General features: G+C 42.3%; 1 protein-coding gene across 2 annotated transcripts in view; it reads left to right on the top strand.

The window, feature by feature from the left end:
* Positions 1–21590, top strand: part of arhgef18b (rho/rac guanine nucleotide exchange factor (GEF) 18b) — a 210270-nt gene that overhangs the window by 42073 nt on the left and 146607 nt on the right. For both annotated transcript variants that reach the window (XM_063032417.1, XM_063032416.1), the window contains exons 2-3: positions 4779–4912; positions 10710–11185. In XM_063032417.1, coding sequence (XP_062888487.1) covers positions 4779–4912; positions 10710–11185 — 610 coding nt within the window. The remainder of the gene's footprint in view (positions 1–4778; positions 4913–10709; positions 11186–21590) is intronic.

The raw sequence follows: 21590 nt of genomic DNA, 5'->3' as shown, positions 1-21590 counted from the left end.
TATAAAGCAGCTGGCTGTGAATGGACTGGCCAGCATGACTTTAGGGAAGTCAGCCAGCTTCTCGGCAAGTTCTCTTTCTGAAACTCAGGAGCAACTGTGCTTAAAACAGGCTGTCACTTTAAGGACATGGTGTCAAATTCCTGGTTAGTTAATGATGATGTTTACCGTGTTAGAGAGGTAATGATAACCAAAAGTCATCAGTCCTGAGTGGCTTATGTTAACATAAATATCTTCATCCTTTTTCTCATATTCACGTTTTCAAAGTGCAGCATCTGAGCTGTGATATATTAATCCTTTTTGTACATAGAAAGAAATTGATGGACTGGCTTCTGTCTCTGGGGAGAAAAACACATTGACCTCACTCTTAGAGACTGGCAGCAGACAGTGAAATATTTGTTATTCATTCAGATGGCATAGATATTGCTGGTAAGGTCAGAATTTGATGCCCATCTTTAAACTAGCTTTGAAATGGGATGGTTACTAGGCTATTGTAGTGGACAGTAAGGCTTAACCTCATTGGTGGGTCTAGACTCACATGCAGGCCACACTGCTAAGTACAATAGGTTCTCTTCCCTTAAAGACAGTAGTGATCCCGAAGTACAGTACAGTGTGGATTCACCCTCCTTTCAAGTTTTCATGTTTTATGGTTTTACAACATTGAATTACAGTGGATTTAATTTGGCTTTTTTGACCCCGATCAACAGAAAAGTTCTCTTTTACGTCAAAGTGAAACCAGATCTCTACAAAATGATCTAAATTAATTGATGGTCATGTATTCACCCCCTTTAATATGACACACCAAATCATCATTGGTGTAGCCATTGGTTTTAAAAGTCGCCTAACTAGTTAAATGGAGATCTGTTTTTGGAGACTTGTGTGTAGTCAAAGTGCTTCAATTGATTGTAGTGAAAATACACCTGTATCTGGAAGGTCCAACTGCTGGTGAGTCAGTATCCTGGCAAAAACTACACCATGCAGACAAAAGAACACTCTAAGCAACTCTGCGAAAAAGTTATTGAAAAGCACAAGACAGGAGATGGATACAAGAACATTTTCAAGTCACTGAATATCCCTTGGAGTAGAGTTAAGTCAATCATCAAGAAATGGAAAGAATATGGTACAGCTGTAAATCTGCCTAGAGCAAGCCATCCTCAAAAACTGAGTGACAGTGCAAGAAGGGGACTAGTGAGGGAGGCCACCAAGAGACCTATGATAACTCTGGAGGAGTTAAAGCTTCAGTGGCTGAGATGGGAGAGACTGTGTATACAACTGTTGCCCGGGTGCTTCACCAGTCACAGCTTTATGGGAGAGTGGCAAAGAGAAAGCCACTGTTAGAAAAAAACTCACATGAAATCTTGGCTAGAGTTTGACAGAAGGCATGTGGGAGATTCTGAAGTTAGCTGGATGGAAGGTTCTATGGTCTGATGAAACCAAAATTGAACTTTTTGGCCATCAGACTAAACCCTATGTTTGGCATAAGTCAAACACCACACATCATCAAAAACACACCATCCCTACCATGAAGCATGGTGGTGGCTGCATCATGCTGTGGGGATGCTTCACTGCAGCAGGCCCTGAAAGGCTTGTGAAGGTAGAGGGTAAAATTAATGCAGCAAAATACAGGGAAATCCTGGAAGAAAAACCTAATGCAGTCTGCAAGAGAACTACAACTTGGGAGAAGATTTGTTTTCCAGCAAGACAATGACCCCAAGCAGAAAGCAGAAGCTACACAGGAATGGCTTAAAAACAACAAAGTTAATGTCCTGGAGTGGCCAAGTCTGAGACCTCAATCCAATTGAGAATTTGTGGCTGGACTCAAAAAGGGCTGTTCACTCATGACCCCCATGCAATCTGACAGAGCTTGAGCAGTTTTGTAGAGAAGAATGGGGGAAAATTGCAGTGTCCGGATGTGCAAAGCTGATAGATACCTACACATAGACTCAATGCTGTAATTGCTGCCAAAGGTGCATCTACTAAATACTAACTTGAAGGGGGTGAGTAATTATACAATAAATTATTCTCTGTTTAATAATTGTAATAAATTTAGATCACTTTTTAGAGATCTGTTTTCACTTTGACACAGTCATTTTTTTGATCACATTAAATCCACTGTGATTCAATGTTGTAAAACAATAAAACATGAAAACTTCCAAGGGGGCTAAGTACTTTCTATAGGCACTGGATGTCTATAATAATCTGGTAGTTTCATGTTCATTTTTACTTCTACAAGTCTATAATTCAGATTCAGATTTATTTATCACACGTACATCGAAACATACAGTGAAATGCATTAACAACCAACACTCCCGAGGATGTTCTGGGGGTAGCTCACAAGTGTCACTACATGTTCCAGTGCCAACATATCATGCCTACAACGTTCAGAACTATAAAAGCAGTGACAACAGCAACAAAACAAAACTAGACAACAATAGCATGGCAAATATAATTAACTAAATTAGAATTGTCCAGGTGGTTTTAGGATTCCAACTTTTGCCTCTGAACCATTGATGCACCCTCATATGGATTTCCAGTTCAGTAACACTGCTTTAGCATTTGACAGCTTGGGATGGCTCTTATAGAAGTATAGTATTGAAGCAATGGACCAAATATCCTCCTTCGTGCTGTAAATATTAATGGTTTTGAGGTTCTCTATTAGCTAGGACTTGCTTTCTGTGATGGCATTGATAGAGGGATGTGCTGGGATCCTGAAGGGAGACCATTTGTAGATTATTTATAGTAATGGGGAGCCTCTACTTCCTTAGGAGGCTAAAGAAATTCCCCATCGACTCTTACCGATTTTTATCCATGCACCATAGAAAGTTTTCTGTCTGGATGTGTCACTGTTTGGTGTGGGAATTGCTCTGAATGCTACTGCAGGTAACTGTAGAGAGTTGTGGACACCATAGTAACCAGCTTTCTCTCTCTAGACTCGGTCAATACTTCTTGCTGCCTAAGTAAAGCAACCAGAATAATCAAAGACCCCACCCACCCCGGACTTTCTCTCTTTTCCCCTCTCCCATCAGTCAAAGTCCTGAAAGCACATATCACCGGTTTCAAGTACAATGTCTATCCCACAGTTATCAGTCTCTTGAATGGACCAGTTGTATGATAGGACCATAGACATAGTAGTAGAATTAGGCCACTCAGCCCATTGAGTCTGCTCCACCATTAAGATGGATATAAGCTAAGATGGACTCTTGGCCTCACAATCTACCTGGTTATGTGCTTCCACTTTATCGGTTACCTGCACTGCACTTTTACTGCAGCTTTTACAACTTGTTCTGCATGGTGAATATTTTACCTTATTCTAGCTCAATGCACTGTGTAATGATTTGATCTGTATAAACAGTATGCAAGACAAGCTTTTCATTGTGTCTTGGTACATGTGACAGCAATAAACCAACACCAATGCCAATGCCCATGGCCAGGTGGAACAGAGCACTGGCTGACGGATACAACAGCCAATGTTTCTCAGTGTCAACATCTCTGAGGATCTATCCTAGGCCCAACATTATCGGTACATTTACAAAGAAGGCACAACAGAAGCTATATTTCATTAGGAGTTTGAGGAGATTTGGTATGGCACTGAAGGCACCCATAAATTTCTACAGAAGTACTGTGGAGAACATTCTAGCTGGCTGCATTGTGGTCTGGTTTGGGGCAGGTACTGCACGGGATCGAAATAAGCTGCAGAAAGTTGTAAACTCAGTCAGCTCTATCATGGGTACTAGCCTCCTCAGCATCCAGAACATCTTCAGAGAGCAATGCCTCAAAAAGGCAGTACTTGTCATTAAGGACGCCTGTCACCCAGGACAGGCCCTCTTCTCATTGCTACCATCAGGGAGGAGGGACAGGAACCTCAATTCAACACTCAATGATTCAGCTTCTACCCCTCTGCCAAAAGGTCTCTGAATAGATATTGAACCCAAGAAAACTACCTCACAACTTTTTTTTCTGCTTATGCACGACTTATTTCATTTAACACAGTTATTTTACTGTAAATTTGCAGCTTTTATTATCATGTATTGCATTGTACTGCTGTCATATAACAACAAATTTCACGACATATGCCAATGATATTAGACCCGATTCTGATTCTGATTCTGTTTCCGAAATGTGCTCCCAGGAGCAGTTCCCCTTGCGAGTTATTTTGAGACTTCTAGGTTTTGCTTTGAGGTGTAAAGCCATACGTCGCAGTAGGAGGCCTCTCGACACACTTGATAGAGCTGTGTAATTAATCCCGCTCCCAATCGTTTACCCTGAAAACTCTACAAACCTGCCCTCATTTCCCCATTCTCCACTTGAAAGCTGTGATAGAGATTGCTTCTACGTTCCCTCCACTTCCAGATCACTGCTAAACTTTGTGTAAGTACAGTCGGCCCTCCTTATCCGTGGGGGATTGGTTCCGGGACCCCCCGCGGATACCAAAAAATATGGATGCTCAAGTCCATTATATAAAATGGCATAGTATTTGCATATAACCTACGCACATCCTCCCGTATACTTTAAACCATCTCTGAATTACTTAATACAATGTAAATGTTATATAAATAGTTGTTATACTGTATTGTTCAGGGAATAATGACAAGAAAAAAAATGCTCAAACAACGAGTGCTGGAGAGAGAACTTCCGGGTTTTCCTGATCCGTGGTTGGTTGAATCCGCGCATGCGGAACCCACGGATATGGAGGACTGCCTGTAGATAACTTCTCTTGTTCTCCTGCAAATACAAGTATTTGATTTGCTTCACTTACCTTTTATTGTACTCCCTTTCCACAGAATGCAAGCAGTGTCCGCACACATTTCCCCAGGTTCCGGAGAGCTCGCCCCCAGCCTGTGCCAACGTGGAAACACGGTCAAACTCACTCAGTGAGGTGGAGGAGATGTACTTCAACAGGATGGCTGAGGACAAGGCAAGTAGTTTAGCTGGCAACTGCTCTCGTGGTCAGCAACTCCCCAAGGGCAGACCACTTCCATTTAGCTAGAGCGAGCCAAGGTAATTGATAACCAAGGTCATCCTTTGGGCCCCTCGTCTTAGAAAAGATGTTCTGAAATTGGAGAGGGTTCACAGGAGGTTCATGAAAATAATTTCAAGATTGAACAGCTTGTCATATGAAGAGCATTTGATCACTCTGGGCCTGTATTCACTAGAATTCAGAAGAATGAGGGTGACCTCATTGAAACCTATTGAATGGTGAAAGGCCTTGGTAGAATGGATGTGGAGATGATGTCTCCTATGGTGGGAGAGTCCAAAACCACAGCCTCAGAATAGAGGCGTGTCCTTTTATAATGGAGATGACCAGAAAGTGGTGAATCTGTGGAATTCATTGCCACAGGCAGCTGTGGAGGCCTAGTATTTTTGTATACTTAAGGCAGAGGTTGATAGATTCTTGATTGATCAGTGCATGATGGGAGAAGGCAGGAGATGAAAAGGTAGAGCAGACTCGATGGGCTAAGTGGCCTAATTCTGCTCTATATCTTAAGTGAAAGCTGTTAGTTCCACTATATCTTTCACAATCTCAAGATATCCCAAGCCACACACTCAAAATGCTGGAGAAACTCAGCAAGACAGGCAGCATCTATGGAGGGGAATAAATAGCCAATATTTTGGGCTGAGACCCTTCATCAGGACTGCCAGGTCTCGGACTGAACATTTGTCTGTATATTCTCCTCCATAGGTGCTGACTGACTCGCTGAGTTCCTCCAGCATATTGTGTTTGTCGCATAGGATTCTCAGCTGTGCAGAATCTCTGGTGTTCGAGGTATTCCAAACTGTTTTATCAGCCAATGTGCAGACACAAGAGAGACTGCAAATGCTGGAAATCTGGAGCGACACGCAAGATGCAAGGGGAGCACATGGGGTCAAGTGGAAGCTATGGAAGGAAATGGACGGTCTGTGTCTTGTGACAATGCTCTTGAGGTTTGGAGAGAAAGAGGGAGGATGGCCAGTGTAAAAGGATGGGGAGGGGTGTATAGGAAAATGGAGTGCGAGCTGGCAGGTGATAGGTGGATCCAGGCGAGAAGGGAAGGATGGTCATGAGGGGGAGAGTAGAATGAAGTAAAAAGCTCAGGGGTGATAGGCGGAAGTGACAGAGGGCTGAAGACAATGGAATCTGGCAGGAGAGTCCTGTGGGGATGGAGAGGAAAACCGGTGGGAGGAATGTGTGGATAACGGACAGATGGAAGGTGGGGTATGGGAAAGAGAAGGGGGCTGGTGGGATAAGGGAAAACAAAGGGTGGAACAGAGGGCAGTGGTTACCACAGTTGGAGAGATCGACGTTCATGCTGCCAGGTTGGAGACTACCATGGTGGAATCCCATGCTGTTCCTCTAATCCATGTCTGGCCTCAGCTTAACAGTAGACCCACCATAGATGCTGCTTGGCCCTCTGGCATTTTGTGTGTCCTTTCATCCAACATAATACTACTGAAGGATTATTTCCTTTGCAATAGATGGATTGCGGTAGTCAATATGTACACAACGGGCTCCCATAAACAGCAGTGCTGAAAACTATATTATCCGCTTTAATGATGCTGATGCGGGGCAAGGGCACTAGGGAAAACTTTTCTTTGAAAATTCATCAGGAGTCTGCCGGGGTTCCTGCTTTTAATGCCTCATTTGAATACGGTCCTTCCATTAGTGCAGTCCTACCTCAGCACTGTCCAGATGTTCATATGCAGGTTCCTGGAATAGCAATCTAAAGAGAGGGAAAATAGCTCCCAACTGAGCCACAGCTTGACAGATGATTACAGATGAGCTTAAGTTGATTAAACAGTTGGTAGGTTTGAGGGTAGGAACTATTTTCTCTGACAAGTCCAGAATAGTACAGTTTCAGCTTGGGTGAATTGAATAGAAATATAGATCAAACTTGATTTAACTGAATGCTGGCTCATGCTTGTGGCCCAGAACGACCTCCTCCTGTCCTCAAGACACGATCTTTCCTCCCCCATTGGTGGGTTTAAGGTCTCCAACAAATGTGGCTGTGGAGTGCAGCTCAGCCTGATGTTGTAGTACCTGGGCTGGTGTCCAAGAAGCCATCCACGTTTGCTGTGGAGGGATGTTATGGAAAAGAAAATACTGCAGGAGCTGCCAAAACATACGGTGCGTTCAGAAACACGGCCCCAACCCAGCCTGGGATCAGTGCCAGCACAAGAACAGATCTGCAGTGGTTATTTTGTGTTGCTTCCAGATGTTTAAAAAAAAATCTGCACAAAAAGGCCTTTTTCAACAAGTGAAATTTATTTATATATTCATTTTAATGTAAATTCTTTAAAAAATTGAAGGAAAGTCTTCCTCACACCAAGGATGGATTCCACCATCTTTCAGTACTAAGATTCAGCACAAGACTGACAATAAATTAAATGCAGATGTTCTATTTCTGACACACTACAAATGGGCTACATAAGTTATACAAGGGATTAAACTCTGTAACATTCAAACATTGAGGTAATTTGGGGAAGGGAAAGCAGTTTGTCCGTTGGTTCAAATCACAACGTACCTTCCATTCTGTTAATCAAAATGTTAAGCTCATCACCCTGTCACCCATCACCCACCACCCCACCACCCCGTCACCCCAATCACCTCACCACCCCAACACCCCATCACCCCAATCACCTCACTCACCACCCCATCACCCCAATCACCTCACTCACCACCCCATCACCCCAATCACCTCACCACCCCAACACCCCATCACCCCAATCACCTCACTCACCACCCCATCACCCCAATCACCCAATCACCCCACCAACCCACGACCCTACCACCCCGTCACCTCACCATCCCGTCACCCTGTCGCCCCACCACCTCGTCATCCCGTCACCCTGTCGCCCCATCACCCCAATCACCCCATCACCCCAATCACCTCACCACCCCAACCACCCCATCAACCCAATCACCTCACCACCCCAACCACCCAATCACTTCACCACCCCAACCACCCAATCACTTCACCACCCCATCACCCCAATCACCCCATCACCCCAATCACCTCACCACTCTGTCACCCCATCACCCCAACCACCCCATCACCCCATCACCCCATCACCCCATCCACTAACCCAGCTCTTTAACAATTGGACAATAAGGAACCAGAGGGCACAATTTTAAATCTCAGTTTTTCTCTCCCAGCAGACACTGTCTGATCTGCTGGGCATTTCCAGTATTCCCCTTCAGTTTCAGGACTCCGAAGCAATCCTGACCTGCAGTTAACAGCTTTTACATGTCCCTTATTTGTCTCCTCTCCCTCTTTAACCCCCTTCATTCTATATACTGTACCAGACTGACCGGCTGCATCACTAGTCTGGTATGGAGGAGCCACTGATCACCATTACTACTACCATCATAGAGAAGGTACAGGAGCCTGAAGACACACACCTAACATTTTAGGAACAGCTTCTTCCCCTCCGCCATGTGATTTCTGAATGGACAATGAACCAACCCATGAACACCACCTCTCTATTTTTGTACTACTTATTTAATTTTTATTCATATATATTTTATAGTAATTTATAGTTTGTTATCTGTTGCAGATTTGATGACATGTCAGTGATATTAAACCTGGTTCTGATTCCAAGACAATTCCATGGCAACCCTAGCTTCACCCAATCAGAAATGTTCCCTTTGTGCTGTCTATCCCCATCTCCTCCCCACTCCTCGTCTACCCTCCTGCAATTTAAAACTGACTTGTTTTATCACTTCCCCTAGTTCAGACTAAGGGCCCTTGACCTGAAGGATTAAACCTGTTTCTCCTTCCACAGAAACTGCTTTACTTGATGAATGGTGAGACGCTCTGCTCAGCCACGTTGGCCTAAAAATTTATCCCCATTCCTATCAATAATGGAATGATTGAATGGCAGTGCTTTCAAAATTCTGTTCCATTGAAGCTAATGCAACTGGATTTTAGAAAAGGAATACTGTATTTAGTATTAACAGCTGGAAATTAATTTTGAATTATTTAGTACAGAAGTGCCTGTATTAATATAAAATACTCTGCAGATGCTGGAGTCAAAGCAACACTCACAACACGCTGGAGGAACTCAGCAGGTCGGATAGCATCCGTGGAAATGATCAGTCAATGTTTCGGGACGAAGGGTTCTGGGGCGAAATGTTGACTGATCATTCCCACGGATGCTGCCCGACCTGCTGAATTCCTCCAGCATGTTGTGAGTGTTGCCAGTATTAATATGATGGCCCAAATGCCCTCCTTTTGTTCATTTCAGTGGCTCTCCCAGTATCTTGGCCAACATTTCTGCCTCATTGAAAAAGAGTTTAATGCGGAAGCGATACTGCAGGTGTAAAATACCTGTCACGTTACAACAGTCATTACAGTTCTAAGGACAATTCATCCTCAAAAGCACTTGGGGACTTTCCTTTGTTCAATATATCCAAGTATTATTTTAGATCAAGGATGGCAGAAACAACTGTTGATCCAGACTAAGTTTTGATCCTAAGATTGGCATTATCTTAACATATGACGTGAAGGACCAACCCCCTCAAGTTATTAAACTTAAACCTCCCAACTTCTCTAACAACACAGATGCAAAAAGTGAATTTAATTTCACCCAACTTCACTTGCCCCATCATTGAAGTGGACTCACTGTGTACTCACTTTCAAGGACTCTTCATCTCATGTTTTCGATATTTATTGCTTGCTTGCTTGCTTGCTTATTTATTTATTTATTTATTTATTTATTTATTCCTTCCTTCCTTTTTGTATTTGCACAGTTTGTTGGTTTTTGCACAGTAGTTGAACACCCAAGTTGGTACAGTCTTTCATTGATTCTGTTGTGGTTATTATTCTGTGGATTTATTGAGATGCCTACAAGAAAATGAATCTCATGATTGTATATGGCGACATATATGTACTTTGATAATAAATTTCCTTTGAATGTTGAAGGGGTCATTTGAAAACTATGTACTTGGGGAGCTTTTTGCTGGTGTTTTGCTGTGTTGTACTTTTGACAGGTCAAAATTGGCAGTGAATATTCCTTATAAAATATTGGAAATCCTTTTGTGGGCATGTTGTATATTTCTTTTGGAAGTCATTCAGCATTTTCTCTTTTTCCTTATTATCTTGATTTACCTGAACCTTACATATTTCCTGGCCAGGATGGTGAACTGTGTTGGACCAGGCCAAATTGGCCTATTCTGCAGTATGCCACCAACCCCTGAGCAGGCTGGAGCTTAATTTTACCCCAGTACTTGGCCTACCTGGGGCTGACAGCACCTCTTGCGAAGATTCACCCCCTCAGTGTTACAGTTTAGAGTTTAGAGCTCAAATCCTGAAATGAAAGAGTTAGAGACAGAATCATAGCACTGTCACTGCACAGGAGACCTTTGAGTCTGTGTCAAGTCCCGCCAAAGCAATCCACTACCTTCATTCTTTCTCCCACCTCCCTCTGAATTATTTCCTTTCTGAAGGGAAAGATGAAAATGATAGAACTCCGGGTGCTGGAGATACTGGAAATGCCTCAGGCACTCAGCAGGTCAGGTAGCATCTGTGCAAAGAAAAGCAGAGTTAATGTTTCACCTCATAGATGAGAAACTTGCCCTGCTGAGTGTTTCCAATGTTCTCCACCTGATTTAGTTGACACTGTTTCCAATAATCTTACAGACAATGAGGGCCATTGGGCGAGACATGAACTCACAACCATCCAGCATAGAGATTGTCTTAAATTCCAACCTGTTTCTTCTGATGATTTTCCTGCAGGATGGTGCCTTCCTGGATTATGATGACTCTGCGACAGATGCCACCAGCAGCACAGAGGATATTCCCTCATTGGAACCGTCTTTGCAAGGATCAACATCCTTTGGAGAACTCGGACTTCGTCACTATCCAGAGGCTAGCAGTTCAGTAGATGTTAGCAGAACAGAGAAGGGTTCAACGTGCCTAACGCAACTCGGTAACGTTGGGAAAGCAAAAACGTTCCCACAACTTACAGCCTCCTGTCCTTCGCAAGAAGCTATGGAAACCAACAATTATTTCACGTACCAAGAGAGTGGGGAATGCAATCTGAAAGACAGAACAGAGGAAGATCAAAATGACAATGGATCTGATCCTGAGAATGTGATGGACGATGAGGATCAGGATTCATTGCCTTTGTTGATCAGGTCCATGTCCAGCTCCAGAAGGCACAGTTGGGAAGGACCTTTATCCCCTTCAATTTATGGAGATTCAAGGAGAAGGTAAGATTATCCAGTAATGTCATGATAAAGGCCTTTCTCCAGGTCCCCTTCCTTAGCTCATGGTTTTGCCTGTAAAGGCTATGTTGGCAAATTAGCAATACCCATTAGGGATCAATGCCTGATTGTAGTCTGGTGTTTGTGTGATCCTATTGGAAATTGTAAAATTGAGTACCAGCAAAGTGATGTTTATGCCTCAAAAAGTTACTAGTTTTTCCCTTGGTCAGAAATATTTTTAAAAAAACTATAATAATGCTACTTCTAGAGTCTCTTTCACAGGAAGATACTTTACAAGGATGACCTATACATAATTCAGCAGTGATCCAAAACAGTAATGTATGTACTCACATGTCCCCAAGTGCTCTACAGGCAATTAAACTCTTCTGAAATGTAGATAATACTTTTAGAAATGAACAAAAGCTCAAGGCAGAAGTAGCTAAGAAGCAATGTCTTAAAGAGGAAGGTGAAAACTTTGGGGAGATGGAAGACAGGGGGACTGAGAGTGATCGAGAGAATGGAGATAAGTGGGTAGTTCTAGTATTAAAGAATAGTAGGTCAGAGCTCAGACTTTCAAATACAACTCTGCCGAACATCTTGAAAAGGGATTAGTAGCTATAAAAGTCTGTTATGTTTGAAAGAGTATGCAGGGAACTCTGAGCCTAGAAGGTTAGTTGGAGCAATGGAGGGATTTGTTTGTAAGGATGGCAACTTTAAATTAGAGGCATCTGTCCACAAAGGCAGATGACAGAGGGGTGATAGGCGAACAGGCCTTGATGTGACTCAGTACACGGGCAGCAGAGCTTTTAATGGAGTGAATATTATGGAAGCCAAATGGTGGGAAACAAGCCTGGAGATCATGGGGATCAAAGGTATGTGAAGAATGGATGTGTATTTTTGCAGAAGACTGGAATTAAACAATGTCACAGTAGAACATAAAAAAATAGGCATCAGCCCCTTCAAGCCAGCCCGACCATTTAAAATGATCACGCCTGGTCTATGTTGGCCTCATCTCCTCTCCTGTGCTATTTCTCCTTATCCCTCTATTCCTTGGTTGCTCAGATACTTATCCACTTCCGCTTTAGATACCTATAATGATCCAGCCTCCACCACCACCAAGGCAGAGATTCGCCTTCATCTGAAAGAAAAAAATTCTATATATCTCAGTTTTACATGAACATCCCCTTGAACTCTCCCACGAGCAAAAACATCCCAACAACTAAACTGTCAAGTCCCCTTAGGTTCTTATATGCTTGAGTAAGGTTAACCCTCTTTCCTCCAAACTGCAAGCAATGTAGACCCAAATTATTTAGGTAGGACAACTCTGTCATTGCGGGAGTTAACCTGGTGAATCTCTTTCTTATTACTTACAATTTTTTAAGATTAGGGGAACTAAACTGTACACAGTATTTCAGGGGAGGCCTCACCACCATCTGTACAATTGCATCAAAACCTCCCTATTTTTAAACTCAAACCCCTTTGCAAAGAAGGACACCATGTAGTTAAGAAGGCAAACTGCTTGTTGGACCTGTCTGTTAGCTGTTTATGATCCGTGCATTAGCATATCCAGCTCCCTTTGTACCTCACTCATTAGCAATCTTTCTCCATTTACAGTACTGTGCAAAAGTCTTGGGTGTGTGTGTATTATATAGATATATACCTGTAGCTAGGATGCCTAAGACTTTTGCACAGTACTTGAGTAATATTATGTATTGCACCGTACTGCTGCTACCAAAAAATAATAAACCATGACATATGTGAACGATGATAATCCTGTTTCTGATATGGGTCTCTTTTGTGGACAGAGAGTGGGAAGGAGACAGGGAGAGGGGGATTGTGGTTGGAAGAAAGGGAGTGAAGAGGAGAGAGAGCAGGAAGCAAAAGAGAAGACATTCTGTAATGATTAATAAGCTAGTTTTTTGGAATCAATTGACCTTGCCTAGTGTCTCAGGGATGGGTGTGTCTGAACCTGTGCCACCCACCCCTCCTTCCCCTGGGATTCCTTCTCTGCCAGCTGTCCCACACCCTTCCCATGACGCTCCACGCTTGCCATTCCCGACATCCTTTGCACCCACCAGATTTACAAACTCGATCTCTGCTCCGCATTGACAAATAAAGCACTGTGCAAAAGTCTTAGGCACCCTAGCTATACACAGCACCTATAAAAAGTATTCATCCCCTTGGAAGTTTTCATGTTTTATTTTTTTACAACATCAAATCACAATGCATTTAAATTGTTTTTAAACACTGATCAGCAGTGTCAAAAGTGAAACCGATCTCTACAAAGTGATCTAAATTAATTACAAATATAAAACACAAAATAATTGATTGCATAAGTATTCACCCCCTTTAATATGACACACCAAATTGGTTTGAGAAGTTGCATAATTAGTTAAATGGAGATCACTGTAAAGGTGTTTTTAATTGATTGTCATAAAAATACTCCTGTATCTGGAAGGTCCAACTGCTGGTCAGTATCCTGGCAAAAGTACACTATGAAGACAAAAGAACATTTCAGGCAACTCCGTGAAAAGGTTATTGAAAAGCACAAGTCAGGAGATGGATTCAAGAAAATTTTTAAGTCACTGAATGTCTGTTGGAGTACAGTTAAGTTAATCATCAAGAAATGGAAAGAATATGACACAGCTGTAAATCTGCCTGGGACAGGCCATCCTCAAAACTGAGTGACCGTACAAGAAGGGGACTAGTGAGGGAGGCCACCAAGAGACCTATGACAACTCTGGAGGAATTACAAGCTTCAGTGGCTGAGATGAGAGAGACTGTGCATACAACAACCGTTACCAAGGGTGCTTCACCAGTTGCAGGTTTATGGGAGAGTGGCAAAGAAAAATCCACTGTTGAAAAAAACTCATGCGAAATCTCAGCTAGAGTTTGCCAGAAGGCATGTGGGAGATTCTGAAGTCAGCTGGAAGAAGGTTCTATGGTCTGATGAAATCTAAATTAAGATTTTTGGCCATCAGACTAAACGCCATGTTTGGCATAAGCCAGACACTGCACATCATCAAAAACACACCATCCCTACCATGAAGCATGGTGGTGGCTGCATCATGCTGTGGGAATGCTTCACTGCAGCAGGCCCTGGAAGGCTTGTGAAGGTAGAGGGTAAAGTGAATGCAGCAAAATACATGGAAATCCCAGAGGAAAACCTGATGCAGTCTGCAAGAGAACTGCAACTTGGGAGAAGATTTGTTTTCCAGAAAGACAATGACCCCAAGCATAAAGTCAAAGCTACACAGGAATGGCTTAAAAACAACAAAGTTAATGTCCTGGAGTGGCCAAGTCAGAGTCCAGACCTGAATCCAATTGAGAATTTGTGGCTGGACTTGAAAAGGGCTGTTCACTCATGATCTCTATGCAATGTGTCAGAGTATGAACAGTTTTGTAAAGAAGAATGGGGAAAAATTGCAGTGTCCAGATGTGCGAAGCTGATAGAGACCTATCCACACAGACTCAGGGCTGTAATTGCTACCAAATGTGCATCTGCTAAATACTGACTTGATGACTTGAATAAGTATGCAATCAATTATTTTGTGTTTTATATTTACAGTATAATTAATTTAGATCACTTTGACACAAAAGAGTTTTTCTGTTGATCAGAGTCAAAAAAAGCCAAATTAAATCCTCTGTGATTCAGTGTTGTAAAACAATAAGACATGAAAGCTTCCAAGGGGATGAATACTTTATGTATATGTGCCAAAGCTTTTCCCAATTCAGTAGATAATCTGCTTTTTGATTTCACCTACTGATGCATGATCTCACAATTGCCCTCATTAAACTCTGCTTGCCAGTCTTTTGCCTACCCACTCACTTTATTTACATCCTGTGGTGGAACCACAGTATCCTTGCAGGCTCTTCCACCTATTTTTGTATCATCTGCAAATATAGAAATCTTGCATATTTATCCTCCTCCAGGTCATTAATGTAAATGGTCAGTGACTGTGGTCTGATCCCTGCCATAGTCCACTGATTATCTCCTTCCATTCAGAAAAGTAACCATGCTTTCTATGACAAACAAGAGAAAGTCTGCAGATGCTGGAAATTAAATTAACACATGCAAAATGCTGGAGGAACTCAGCAGGTTAGGCAACATCTATGGAAAAGAGTAAACTGTCGACTTCCCGGCAATCTCTTTCTTTCATCCCATCACCCTATATCTCATCATTGCTTTATTGCAAAGTCATTATTTACTCACGGTGATATTTTTGGTACCTGTTTGAATACGCTGGTTTGGCAAGCTGCTTTTTGGATTGCGAACTTTTCCACCAACATGGGAAAATTGCTGAGGTTAGGATGTTCAAACAGAGCTAATCCACTAAACTTTGAAATCCAGTGTGACCCTGTGGCATGAGATCATAAGCACAGCCTTTCAGGTTCAGTCGACAAACCACCCAAGCCACAGCAGTCCAGACCATGCCATGTAAGCGAGACAGGGAAGCCATTCATAGCACGCACTGTTAACGTCACTGGTGCTGCTCTGGCCCCATATTGGTGGCCACTTAATAGAGAGTGGACTTAAAACTAGGAGTTGCTTGGAACTGTGAGGTGCTCAGTCAGTGGTTAACAACGGCTTTGTGTTTAATCTGTACAATTACTTGCCAAATACCTTCAGCCTCAACTAGGACTGCTGTCAGAATCTCCTTTTCACTTCTATCTATCCCTTGAGTATTTATTTTTAAACACTATTGACATACGTTGCCTGTACCGAGGTTGGGCTTTGGATGGTGTATTTCATCCCCCTTTCACCCTTTATAAACTCCTGGTCTGGAACTCGGATGCCTGTGTCCTGACTCATTCACCATTCTCTGACCTACACTGACATCCTGTCCAGAAAGGACTTGAATTCTCATTTATAAAATATTATTCTGATCACTGTGAATGCCTCAAAGTGTTGACCTTTGCATGTTTATAAACATAATTTTCTCACTGTTGGTGGCCAAGTCTTTGGTTGCCTATGATGAGGTATAGAATTTTCTCCCAAGGCCTCTCTGTCTCTTTATCTCCTACTCCTCCTTTAAGAGAAACTTTATTAAAAATCAAATTCCTTGACCATGTGCATAATGAATATTTCAAGTGATTGGGTGTGAAGCAGCTCTCCTGTATAATGCCCTGGTAACAAGATATTAATTAAACCTTGTCATACACATCATCAGGACTCCATCAGGCGATGCTAGCTCAGGGCCACCCATGTTGGACAGCTGTAGACGAAGATTAATCCAACCCTGGTTCCCGAACGGACAGACTCATGTCTGCCCCTCCCAAGCCGTACTTCATCATGACAAAAAATAATTAGAAGTGTGAAGACACCTACCATATGAAACAACAACATAGACGTGGCAGTCTGCCTACTTAAATCAGTGAACAGTCAATGTTTCAGGCCGAGACCCTTCACCAGGACCAGCATCTGCAGATTTTTCCCAGGCTTGTGACACTGCTACCACTGCGAAGTCTCTTCGAGGTTTGCCAACCCGGAAGAAGTTGAAATCTTCAGTCCTGACGAAGGATCTCGGTCCGAAGCGTCGACTGTTTACTCTTTTCAGAAGCAGGTTTAATATCACTGGCATATGTCGAGAAATTTGTTAATTTAGCAGCAGCAGTACAATGCAATACATGTTAAATATAGAGAAAAATCAATTATAGTGAAAAAAATATATAGTAAATAGTTAAATTAAAAATAGTGCAAAAAAAGAAATATTAAAAGTGAGGTAGTGTTCATGGGTTCAATGTCCATTTAAGAATCAGATGGTAGATGGGAAGAAGTTGCTCCTGTATCGCTGAGTGTGTGCCTTCAGGACTCTGTATCTCCTTCCCGATGGTAACAATGAGCAGAGGGCATGCCTTGGGTAATGGGGGCCCTAATAATGGACGCCACCTTTCTCAGGCACCGACCCTTGAAGATATCTTGGGTATTACAGAGACTAGTGCTCATGTTGGAGTTGACTAATTTTACAACTTTCTGTAGCTGCTTATGATCCTGTGCAGTATCCACCACCCTCCCCTCAATACCAGACTGTGATGCAGCCTATAAGAATGCTCTCCACGGTATGTCTGTAGAAGTTTTTGAATGTCTTAGGTGACAAGTCTCCTCAAACTCCTAATGAAATATAGCCACTATCTTGCCTTCTTTACAGCTGCATTGATAATGCAGCTATAAAGAAGGCAAAATGCTGCCTGGCCTGCTGAGTTCCTCCAGCATCTTGTGTATGTTGCTTTGGATTTCCAGAATCTGCTAATTTTCTCGTGTTAGTATTTAAGTCAGTGTCAGATCAGGGGAAGTGTGAGTCTTCTTTTCAATATGGTGGGCACCACAGGCAAATCCACCATCCATTACCCATCCCTGTTTCACGTTGTAAAGTTGTTAGTTGTGATGTTTGTAGGGGGCAATAAAAAGGCAATAGACCAGGGCTGGTGTATTCCCATTGCCCTTCCTTAACTCAGCTGGACAATCGTATCCCTGGCCTCTGCCCAGTAGGTTACAGATGGAGGAGCATGTGTTTGATTTTGCTGCTTAAGTGAGCGGTGAAGAGCAAACACCACATCTGAGGTACTGATCGATACAGACAGGCACCAAAAGCTCCAGCTTTCTGCTGGTGCTGAAAGTATGTGACTGACCAAGGTGCCCATTTGAAATCTGCCACCTGGGATGACTTCCCATTTCCACAAGTGCAGGAGAATAAATGATTTGCTTGTAACATTAGCCAGTCTAATGGGGAAATTGTAAACAAGTGGAAGAAGTGCATTAGACATTGCCAACTCCTAAACAGTGGAACCAAAAAAAATCAGGATGGAAATTAATCAGAGCAGATGAAGCCAACTGGGAGAGAAAAAGAGAGAGAGTTGGTGATGCAGGACTAGAAACAAAAACTTCTGGGGGTTTTCATTCTTAACGCTTACAGAGTAAACACTGAGTGCAACTGAGGAAATTACAAGTATTGCCAGCCCAAGAATGTAACATGTTCTCAAAATGCAAACTCTCCCCTTGGCGTTTATGATCACTTGGCTAAATGTCTGGGAGATCCAATGTTCAGTTCCCTGTCCAGGTCTGTTCAGCTTATAAACAAGAGTAAATCTGCAGATGCTGAAAGTCCAAGCCACACACACAAAATGCTGGAGGAACTCTGCAGGCCAGACAGCATCTATTGAAACGAGCACTGTCAATGTTTCCGGCTGAAACCCTTCGGTAGGACAGAAGGGTTTTGGCCCAAAATGGCGACTGTGCTCTTTTCCATAGATGTTGCCTGGCCTTCAGAGTTCCTCCAGCATTTTGTGTGTGTTACTGTTTTCAGTTTATATTACTTTGTGCCTTAGGGGTGGCAACTCCATGTTCCTGGGGAAGGGAGTGTGTGTGTGTGAGAGAGAGAGATAGATAAATAGAGGTAAAATGCTACCTTACTGGCAGACCTGACCTACAAGAGAGGAGGGAGTACATGAATAGAGTACTGAGAGGCTGAAGGAAAATTTGTCTTTGCATTCAGTTGTCTGCTTAAAGAAATTGGATGTGTTATTTTCTGGCAATATTTGCGGCACAGGAACACAACCATTACAATGTGCATTCCATCGTGCATGATGTGCATCCTGCACACTAATCCTGGATCAGTATGCCAACTGCTGTATCCAAAACCACAAGAAACAGGAGTAAGTGGAGTCAAGATGGCACCTTGAGCCTGCTCCATCATTCAGTAAGATCATCAGGTAGATAGGTTCCTGCAGAGAGCTTTTGGCACGTTGGCCTTCATAAATCAGTCTTGAGTATAAGAATTGTAATGTTATGTTGAAGTTGTTGAAAACTTCAGTAGGGCCAAAATTGGAGTATTGTATATGGTCCCGGTCATCTACCCACAAGAAAGATATCAATAAGTTTGAAAAAGTACGGAGAAAATTTGCAAGGATGTTGCTGGGACTTGAGCACCTTGAGTTTTTGGTTAAAGGTTGAATATGTTGGGACTTCATTCCCTGGAGCGTAGGGGAAGGAGGAGGGACTTGATAAAGATATACAAAATTATGCAGGATATAGATCGGGTAAATGCAGTTGGGCTTTTACCATTGATAGGGGTTATAGGTTAAGGGTGAAAAGTAAAATATTAAAGGGGAATATGAGAGGGAACTTCATTCAGAGGGTGGCGTGACTGTAGAATGAACTGCTAGCAGAGTGATGGATGCAGGTCCAGTTGCAACATTTAAGAGTATAGGTACGTGGATGGGAAGGATTTGGAAGACTATAATCCAGCTGCGGGTCGATGGCACCAGACAGAATAACAGTTTGGCATGAACTAAATGGGCAGGAGGGCCTTTTTCTCTGTTGTAGTACTCTGTGGCTCTATCAGTGACCTGATGTCAGCCTGAGCTCTCCCTTGACATCAGTTTCCCCTAAGTCCTTGATTTCCTTATGACTTGAAGACAGGGTTATTCCACCAGGATCTGCACTCAGTGCCACAGTGGACCCAAGTGAGCATTGTCCGTCAGCACAGACGTTCACCCCTTCAAGAAAAAAAGTGAATAGGTGTGGTAATTGCCTGCTAGAATGTGTGGCTGCAGTTGTGGCTCAGTGGATAGAATTCACAAATCCAAGTTCAGAGGTTGTCGGTTTAAATCCTGCTCCAGGGGTATAATTTGGGCTGATGCTTTTGGATAAGATTGTGAGATGTCAATATGGATGAAAATGGAAAGAAAAAACTCAGAACCATGTCAAAGAAGAGCAAGGAAGTTTGGCTTAATCCCTGAGCCAACATTATCTCTTCATTTATTTGCCAAACAAAAACAGAAGATAGGACCTGGACATAAAATGCTTATGGTCTTCCTCACATTAGAACACTGACTACATATTGAATCAGAATCAGGTTTAATATCACCAGCATATGTTGTGAAACTTGTCGTCCTTGCAGAAGCAGTACATTGCAATACATAATGATAGAAAAAACTTGTGAATTACAGTAATTATATATTAATTAGTTAAATTAAATAAGTAGTACAAAAGGGAAATAAAAAATATTTATCTTATTTTACACAAACACTGTCTGCTGTTCCCAGTAGTATACGTAGAGTGATTAGGCGGGAGGTACAGGGGCCTTAGGTCCCACACCAGGAACAGTTATTACCCTTCAACCATCAGCTCCTGAACCAGTGTGGATAACTTCACTCACCTCCACACTGAACTGACTCCACAATCTATAGTCTCACTTTCAAGGACTCTACATCACAATATCATTTACTTATTTGTCTATCTATCTGCATTTGCAGAGTTTGTCTTTCTTTTGCACATTCTTTGTTTGTTAGTCGGTCTCTGTGTGTTGTGTTTTATTGATTCTGTTGTCTTTCTTTGTTCTACTGTAAATGCCAGCTAGAAAATGAACCTTGGTGTCGTGTGTGGTGATATATTTGGTAATAAATTTGCTTTGAACTTTGACCTGTTCCCTACCATGCACGGTAGATGTGGTTTGCTTTTTCAGTTGCATTCACTGGTTTATTTGTTCTCTGTAATATTTACAGGATTTGCTGTTGTCCACAACATTCAGGAATTGTTACTGATAGGGATTTTCTATTCCTAAAATACCCACAAAGTTTGCTGAACTCTATGGCCCTCAATTCCCTGCAGTACACAGTATTTTCTCTCCATAGCAAAATGTAACATCTTTTATTTTCTTGTAATGTATACAGAGCGTCAATTCTCTGTAACACTCACAGATTCTCCTATTACCATGTAAAATAAACACAGGTTTAGCTATCCTCTATATTATATACAGAGATTATTTCCATATAAACTTCTGCTGGATTAATAGCTGCTTCTTGGCATTTTGTTCAATTCCTGAATCATTTTTTCTTATGTCCTTCATCAGGTTACAGACACTGGCTGCACAGAGATACTGATCAGGACAAGCACAAAATCACAAATATCACAAAAGTGTTATTAAAGTTTTTCAACTTACAAAAGTGGTCTTTGCCTGAGAATGTTCCAGTTTGACCATTCGTTTAAGCTTGGCTTGCTTCTAATTTTTCTGGAGGAGAGAAACTTTGCGAGGATGTGATAACCCTACTGAGGGTCTCCACTCAGAGTTGATTCCAATTATAATTTACTGGAGTCTGGTCTTTTATAAACTTTTCAATCTAATGCATTTTCCTATCATTAGAGGTATACCAATATAACCATATAACAATTACAGCACGGAAACAGGCCATCTCGGCCCTTCTAGTCCGTGCCGAACTCTTACTCTCACCCAGTCCCACCGACCTGCACCCAGCCCATAACCCTCCATTCCTTTCCTGTCCATATAGCTATCCAATTTAACTTTAAATGACAGCACCAAACCTGCCTCAACCACTTCTGCTGGAAGCTCGTTCCACACAGCTACCACTCTCTGAGTAAAGAAAATCCCCCTCATGTTACCCCTAAACTTTA

The sequence above is a fragment of the Mobula hypostoma genome, chromosome 24 (assembly GCF_963921235.1).
Source record: "Mobula hypostoma chromosome 24, sMobHyp1.1, whole genome shotgun sequence".
In the NCBI taxonomy this organism is placed as follows: domain Eukaryota; kingdom Metazoa; phylum Chordata; class Chondrichthyes; order Myliobatiformes; family Myliobatidae; genus Mobula; species Mobula hypostoma.
Note: the sequence above shows the minus strand (reverse complement) of the source record. Positions and strands in the feature narration are given on the sequence as shown.